At 38.4% G+C, this 8,281-nt stretch overlaps 1 protein-coding gene across 1 annotated transcript in view; it reads left to right on the forward strand.

Annotated features, from left to right (window-relative positions):
• The first annotated feature begins 4,003 nt into the window (after positions 1 to 4,003).
• Positions 4,004 to 8,281, forward strand: part of LOC113239164 — an 8,062-nt gene continuing 3,784 nt past the window's right edge. The window contains exons 1-2 of the mRNA XM_026476036.1: positions 4,004 to 5,038; positions 6,877 to 7,380. Of these exons, the coding sequence (XP_026331821.1) occupies positions 4,004 to 5,038; positions 6,877 to 7,380 (1,539 nt within the window). The remainder of the gene's footprint in view (positions 5,039 to 6,876; positions 7,381 to 8,281) is intronic.

Here is an 8,281-nt window from a genome sequence, read left to right on the forward strand (position 1 = left end):
GTTGGTTTGCTATTGTTTAAGGAACCTTTTGTTAACTATGTAATAAACTAATTATAAATTGCTAATTTATGGGTAAGTGCTAAATCGATATTTTTTGTGAAACAAGAGCGTAAGCACGCGGCGCATTTTATACGCGACGACGCGTTGATGACGCGCGTTAACGCGATTCAAATGCGATGCCCTTGCGACGAGTGAACCTTTGCACACGTTCACAAATTCAGTGGCGCCGTAAACGCGCGTCATCTGCGCGTATACGCGGAGTAACGACGCAGTAGTCTAGTCGAGCGTATGTATCGCGCATAAGAGATAGTTTTAATGTTAGTTTTGTTTATTATTTTCCGTTCGTTTATGAAATGAAGCGACCAAAAAAACGTAAAAGTACGCAATCTGCATATTTTAGACATAATCTAAAATAAATTTAAGTAAAATCACTTAGTAACTGTACTAAATCATTAACTATTCGATTTTGAGTATTAATTTTGCATGCATTGCGCTAGGCACGAAGTGCGAAAAGGATAAAAAATATAACAAAAGTTGTCTTCAACATGAAATTCTAAATTTGAACTACAATGGGGTATGCTTCATAGATGTAAAAAAAAAGGGGAGATATGTAAAGACGCTATGTAAGATCGGGTACCGTTGTCGCCACTTTTTAACTTGTGTGTAATTCAAACTTTACGCTCTATTATCTACTACCGTAACTTAAAGATTTTGGTTGGGTAGGGCTTAAAACATGAAAACGACGTAACACAATTTTAAAATTTAAGAAAATTAATCTTACAGTCACTTGAGTGAGAGTCATATTTCAGTATTTTTTTCATACTGGTTCAGCTATTCACCATCAGGTGGCGTTTTAGTAAAAATGCTACTAGTGTATAATAGCTAACTATTACACGTTAGGTGGCGCTGAAACTCATTTGTCGTTACACTTAGAACTCACGGAGCGGTTTTCACTCTCGTCTGGTGCGGGACCGCAGCATCTGCAGAGTATAATAATTAAGTATGTAAAATTAGTAGCACATTTCACGGCGCGTTTTACGCCTGTAGTGGTGACGGTTGCTCGCGGTTGCCGCGGCAGGGTACTACTTGAACCGCGCAGGACGCGATCACCTGCGTGTTTGGCGGCCGTCGTCGCCCTCGCACTTTGGCAGTCGGTTCAAGCGCAATGTGGTGCAGGCGCACGCGGGGTGAGTTCTCTATCTAACTGCGTGATTTGCGATTTACTCCCACTAACTTCGCGGTCCGTTCCGCAATCGCAACGGTTTCGAATCCGCAATCGCGGCAGCTACGTGCCCGCACAAACTTGCAGGGTCGTGAGTATTGAAATAAAACCGCTCTACAGCAGCACCAGCGGGCGCGGATGGAAACTGCTCCGTGAATTGTTAACCTTATTAACCTTAAACTGACGCTACTCAACTAGGGATGTGGTCCTACCTAATCGATAGTTAGAAACCATGTGGCTGTTTTTAATATTAAATAAATATTTCGTTTTTCATACTATACCTGTGTCACTGAGTCGATTTGTGTCGAGGCGACACAAACCGCGCCCCCGTACCAAATCTCCCCTTTTTTTCTATGTCTATGATATGATTCTTCCTTGCAACGCGATACAGACGAGCTTCGAACGCGTTTCTCGCGCGCGTCTGTATCGCGTTTTACGCACGTTTGAATCGATACAAACACAACAATTTTTGAGCCTCTATGGCGCCGCAAACGCGCGTCGTGAAATGCGGCGCGCATACGCATATAAAATACGCCGTGTGTGTAGGTTCTTACATTTGACAATTTAGACTTGGACTTTTTTGTAGGTAAGTAATATTATGTATACAGAACCATTTCAATCACAAGTTAATAATGATATGTTACGACATGGCTTCAGTGGGTGTACGTAACTTGGGTGCGCGTGTCATAATACATTCTATTTACGGCTGTTTGTTTGACCACGCTCCTTTTTTTGCGCGAGCGCAGCGGCGCGTCAGTGGAGTGGGGGCGGGCGTGCGCCTCGACGCGGGCGCTGCCACTCGGAAGAATGGGAAATGCATTACGTAAACACTTTCATTGTATTTTCGATATCACTTCAACGATACCAGCTATCGTATTATATAGAATCGGTATGCCATTTTCACGCTCCATGGACAGGGTAAATGTGCTTTTCATATATCTATTCGTTCTGTTTCAAATACAATTAAATTCTAATATTCTCAATCTACTGTCTCATGTCTGACGCATAGATATTTTATGTAGAAGAAAATAAATGTCTTTGACTTCCTTATTATTGTCGTGAACGGATTTTCCTAGTATTAGATTGTTGAAACGAAAGAAAATTATCTTTTTGCCAACGCTAACATGTCGCTAAATTAAATAAAATTTTGTAAACATTTCTATCACTAATAAAATTTCTCTCAATTAGACTTCAAAAAAGGAGGTTCTCAATTTGACTCATTTTTTTATTCGTATGTTACGTTTTTTCTCCGATACTTGTTAGCCGATTTCGATGATTCTTTTTTGTTGGAAAAGGAAGTACGTCAGCAGTGGTTCCATTCAAATTTGAAGAAAATGTTCTCCCTCTAAGGGGATGAATCCGGTTAGCTACATTTCACCCACTTTCCGTTAACCGATTTCAATAAAACTTGGTAAATAGGTGTAATTCCCATAAACGATGGAAAAAAAGTAATTCCACTTACTGTTGTTGTTGTTGTTCCTTTCTTTTTCCCTGCGGAAAGGCAAAGGCTTATAGACCGTGCAGCCTAGTCTTTTTTTATCCATTTCTATTCTATTCATTTTTGTTTTTTTTTTAAATAAAATAGTTATAATTTACTGCCAAAACTTGACCACTTATTTTAAATGCTTCCTCTACTTTTGCCTATCAGCGGTGTCCCTTTTAACGTTTCAGCTTAGCAATTTAAGTGCCTTTACAGATTCTGCTATTCAACAAACATTATGGGAGCAGAATTTGAGCGAATATGAACTATCCTATTCAATATTTAAGTCATATTGAAGTAGAAAAGCTATCTTTCAATAATAATCATTGACTTACAATTATATGGACGTCGGGTCCGCGCTAAAAAGTGTCCGAACTTACAGGGCGTTAAAATCGTATACAGAGCGTCATTCACGCTTTAGTCTTCGTTTGTTCGACTGACAGCGAGCAAAATTAGACAGTACTTCGATGACATTACAATTTAAATTCAACGTTTTAGCTTTTTCATATTCCTTTACATGTCACAACGTTTAAATAGGTTGACTTGGGACATTTTTTTGGTGGTTTTTGTATTAGACCCGTCGTCCATTTATTTGTAAGTCTATGATAATAATCCACAAATTAAAAGAATGCATAAAATTTCTTTGGTATACTATTAATTTTTGACAATGGAAGGTTTGTTTATGACGGCAAACATCTATGAATTATTCTTTGTGTATAGTGCTTAGAGGATGAAAAAAAATAAAGGTGTAGCGGAACCTTGGTGGAACGTGGAACCGTGGGACCTACACAAATAAATGAAATTGTCAAATATTTGACTATAATAGTAGAGATTTATTTATAAGTTGATTTGAATTCTTACGAAAGCTTGTACTCTCTCATGTATACGCCTACATTACTCATTGACTGGCATATAATTCTAAAATTCTGGAGAAATTCTAAAGGGGCACCGCCTATAAGTGGGTTGAAGAAGATTTGAATTTATAAAACCTGAACTCTGTGGATTTAGTTGGTGTTAGTACAAACATTCATGTTTGTGCCTTCAATCTGTGAAGTGAACTGAAGGTGTGTGAATTGAATGGCATACCATTATTACATATATGGCTACTACTCAAAACCCCCTGTTTCCTTATTTTTAAAATAATTTTACAAGTCAACAAGCCGGCGTTTTAAATATGAACTACTTATACAATTGAAAATGATTAACGAGAATGTGTTATAAAACACGTCGTGGTATTACGTAGTCACGCTGGAATATATTTGTTCATCCTGAGCGTTCAAACTGTATTTTATAGGACGATAATGTTGTCAAGAACAAACAGATCTTACTTTTCCGCTGACGAACTTCAAAACAAAATTAACCATCTCCGTGAATTGTACAAGCCAGTTAACTTGAATGAAGTATTTTACAATAGCAAAGTTAATGCCATCAATAGATTGAACTTTATATTGAGACATACGACTAGGAAGAATTTACAGGAGTCGGAATTCGAGAACTTACTTCTGTGTGCTCTTACGGCCGTATATTTCTTCGGTATGCGCCTGAGGATTAAAAGGCTAACCAGCAAGATCGGTCTTCACTGGTTCTCCAATAGAGACTTTCGTAAGGCAGAAGCTGCCTTCCAAAAAACTATGGACATGCTTCTACCGGAACGAAGCGAGAGCACAATACGGATCACTCTCAGATTTTTTAGTGACACCTCATTATGGCCATATGAGAGTTTCGTTACCCAAATACTGGACCTCGTACTGTATTTCGATAAAGCGAATATGAGATTATTCAATTTATTGTTAAGCGATATACATTACGTCCTTTTTTCGGATATCAAGTGTTCGCGGCACCGAATGAGGGTTTTGTATGAATTGCTCAACAGTAATAATTGGGTGATAGACAAAAGCAAGCTCCTGCCCTTCGTGACGCGGCTTCTAGATTTCTTTGCCCACAGTTCAGGCAAAATCGAGAGCAGGCTGACTGTTTATAAGTATTTACATAGGGGATTTGAGGTCTGTCTGCTGCGGATTTTTGAGAGAGCACAGAACAGTCACCGAATGATTATTATCACCACGATGCTCAACTGGTTCACTATGGTGCGTGTAAATGAAGACGACGTTCTCATGTTCTCTAGCCTGCTAGACCGAGCTGCGCAACTCTACAAAGTGGTTTCCTTCTCTGACAGCCTATCGGAGAGTCTCATTAATCACATTTTAATACATCTCGTCAGTTCCGATAATTCTTTCTATAGCCTCACAGGATTTCGTCTTTTGCAAAGACTTTTTGATCGACATTCCAATACAGATTACTTGGTAAATCCAATGATATATTACGAATTTTTGCGGGTTAGTTGTTTGGCTTGTGTTGTTTGAATGTTTGATTTTTTTTATTATGAGTACCGTAAGTGCGTTCGCGCACCGCATACGTTTCGTATTCGTTCCAAATCCGAGACTACACAAGTCTAGAACACTCGGAACCACTTCGGATGCCGCTTGTGCACTAAGTCCTAGTACACCTGTACTCTAGCAAAATTTGATGTAGAATAAAAGTAAACATATGATTTTTAGGGTTTTCAACTTAGACTCTTTCACAGTTACCACAATTTCAATATTTTCCCCCGAAATTCAACTAGATTATGGATAATACTAAATTTTGAAGTCTTGTTTATAATGAATATTATTGAACATACGTTTCAAATCACCTAAAAATTATTTTATTTTTTATTTTATTTATTAATGGTAAACTAGAAGTATATACATTTATATTTCTAAATTAAACAACGAAGTAAGCTAAATAAGTTTACACTTGTAGAAATAAAGTAACTTAAATAAGTAAGCACTCTAATAAAAAAAAAATCAACAGAAATAGAATTTTACAATATAACTTAATAAAAAGACTATCCTAAGAAATAAAAAAGACTTTCCTAAGAAATAAAAAAGAAGTCGCTGAGTAATTTTCTCGCTGTGACAATTTTGGTATTAAAGATATCAATATCTATTTTATTAACTATGTTATTGATGTTGTTGCAAGCTCGCAGCAGAAACGAATTTTTTCTGTAATTGGTTGAAGCTATAGGTATGTCAAATACTTTGTTAACCCTGAAATTACGTGTGGGAGTCAAAAAGTTGACTTTGTATAGTAATTCGGGACAATCAGTTATATTTTAGGAAATTTCTAGAATATATGCGCAATCGGCTATTTGACGACGCATGTAGAGGGGAAGAATGTGATGATTTTTACAAATGTGCAGGTAATCATTATTATGATATTGTCGCTTAGTTCGGAAACATAAAAAACGAATGAATCTTTTTTGAATACGTTCTATACGCGAAATGTACACCTCATATTGCGGGTTCCAGATCTGTGACGCATATTCCAGAATACTGCGAACAAACGTACAGTACAAGATTCTAACTGTCTTAATATCCCGAAACTCGCTAGACCGACGCATTACATAAAAATGACCAGTATTAATTACACTCCCGGACACGCAAGTCGAGCCACCTTGCATTTTCAGTATTAATTGACCTAAGCTTAAACAATGTTTGATTGACCGAAAACTACTAAGCTGTTTTGAAATTGGTATATTAAACGTCATTTCCTTGAGTCCTAGTTGATAATTTGAATTGAAAAAACTGGGAAAAACTGTTTTCTTCGGTGATAACAATATTTTTGTGTTCTGCCCTATAAGAATAAAAATGCAAGGTGGCTCGATTTATGTGTCCGGGAGTATATTTGTAAAACTGTGTCATCTCTAGTGACTTTTTGATTTAAGGTGAGAGACTGCAAACGTTCGAGTTTGGTGGTAATTCAAGTTCAGAATCGGAAATATGTAGATGCTGGATGATATAATAAGTGGTAAATTAATATCAAATAAAATTTTACAATTTTGTTTCTTATTAACCCAATTACCTACTTACCTATTTAAGTTCCAATTAAGGGCCGGCCGGGGGAAGAGAAAAAAATGTTATTTTCCTATTCCATCATTGGTTGCCTAGCAAGGTTTTCTTATTAAACATTCTACATCGAATTCGGCTAGAGTAGGTATAGAGATTAAAATGATCCCTGTGACATTTCGGACTCTCATTTCTTGAAATCGGAACTGATACGAATCGGATACGGATGCAGTGCGCAAGCGCTCTTACGAGTTTCAATAAGTGTAATCTGATTTTAATTCTTTTAGGGAAGCTTGATCGTAGGCAAATATGAAAACGGAGATAAATCGTTTTTACGACTTCACAGAGAACGGATACAAGTCCACTTTATGCGGGCATGTAAGAAGCATTGCCAGAACATAGTAGTTTTGAAGGCTTTGTACTGCGTAACTTGTATCCTTATATTGGAGGTGCCGTGTGGCTTGTCAGCGGCCATGGCGACTTATGTTGCCATGACGATACAGGCCTATGCCCTCAGTAGTCACGGTATGCCTGCAACAAGTCGCTATTGGATGCACTGTCTTGTCATATGCATTATGTCTTTGATATGCTGGGTTCACAAAGCACCTGTCTTGTACAATTACGTGAACCAAATAATTTTTCGACGAGCGAGAGACGCGCCGCATTTAAATCCACCGTTGATGCCTATTTACCACATTATAACTCACACTCCCACGTGGAATAAGCCGTGTCTATTTTTTGAGGACTGGGAGCTAAGATATGCGCTTTGGAAACATTTTCACGTTCGCACTGTAAGTAAATGCCTTTTCGAACGCCATAAGGCAGTCTTGGGCTTAATTTATTTTGCGACGGTGTGGAATGGGACGGAAGCGTCAATTTCGCCTCACTGGGCGAGTAGGCGCGCGCTGTCTCTGGAATGCTCGAGTTTTCGCGGTAGTGCTCGAGCATTTTCGAGCTTTCTCGCGACTGCGCCACTGCGCCTTGAGGCTGTAGTATTTCGTCGAAGTTTGATGTGACACTGCGCCTGCCTCCGCGCCACTTCACGCGGACCCGTTAAGTCGCCGACTGCAGCTGCGGAATTGCATGCGCGAGAATTCCGCGGAAGACTCGCGACCTGGTAGTTGGCTCGTATCTAGTTTGTACGTTACACAATTCACCATAACGTTCATTACTCTATGTACAATACCGTTACAAAAATTCGCTTCCATTCCGTTCCGCCGTAATATAAATTGAGCCTTAGACTTTACGAATGGCGCATTGTCTACGCGCACAATAATATTTCTGCTATATTTGTCGGTGGTTATTTATCACTCTCAGTATATGTCTTCAGAGAGTAACCATTGAGGAATCAAATCTGGCTTCTTGATATTTTAACCCGCGCCACTTACCATTCAATAATCTAAGAAAGCCAGAAAGTTCGCGAAAAGACTTTAAAAAATGTCCTCTAAGCAATGCTCTAAGCGGTTCACGTATTCGTAAGAATGGACTTAGTTTATGCACTTTTTAACGATATAAAAAAATGAGAAGGTTCCCAATTCCACTGTATTTTGTTTTGTGTATATCGCGCTTGAAGGCAAAATGGGATAAGCGACACTTTTGGGTCATATTGAGTTACATATACCATTGGAATCAGAAACATGAGCTGAAGCCATTGACTTACAATTATATGGACGTCGGGTCCGCGCTAAAAAG

This window comes from Hyposmocoma kahamanoa, unplaced genomic scaffold, assembly GCF_003589595.1.
Source record: "Hyposmocoma kahamanoa isolate Upper Pololo Valley unplaced genomic scaffold, ASM358959v1 99702, whole genome shotgun sequence".
In the NCBI taxonomy this organism is placed as follows: domain Eukaryota; kingdom Metazoa; phylum Arthropoda; class Insecta; order Lepidoptera; family Cosmopterigidae; genus Hyposmocoma; species Hyposmocoma kahamanoa.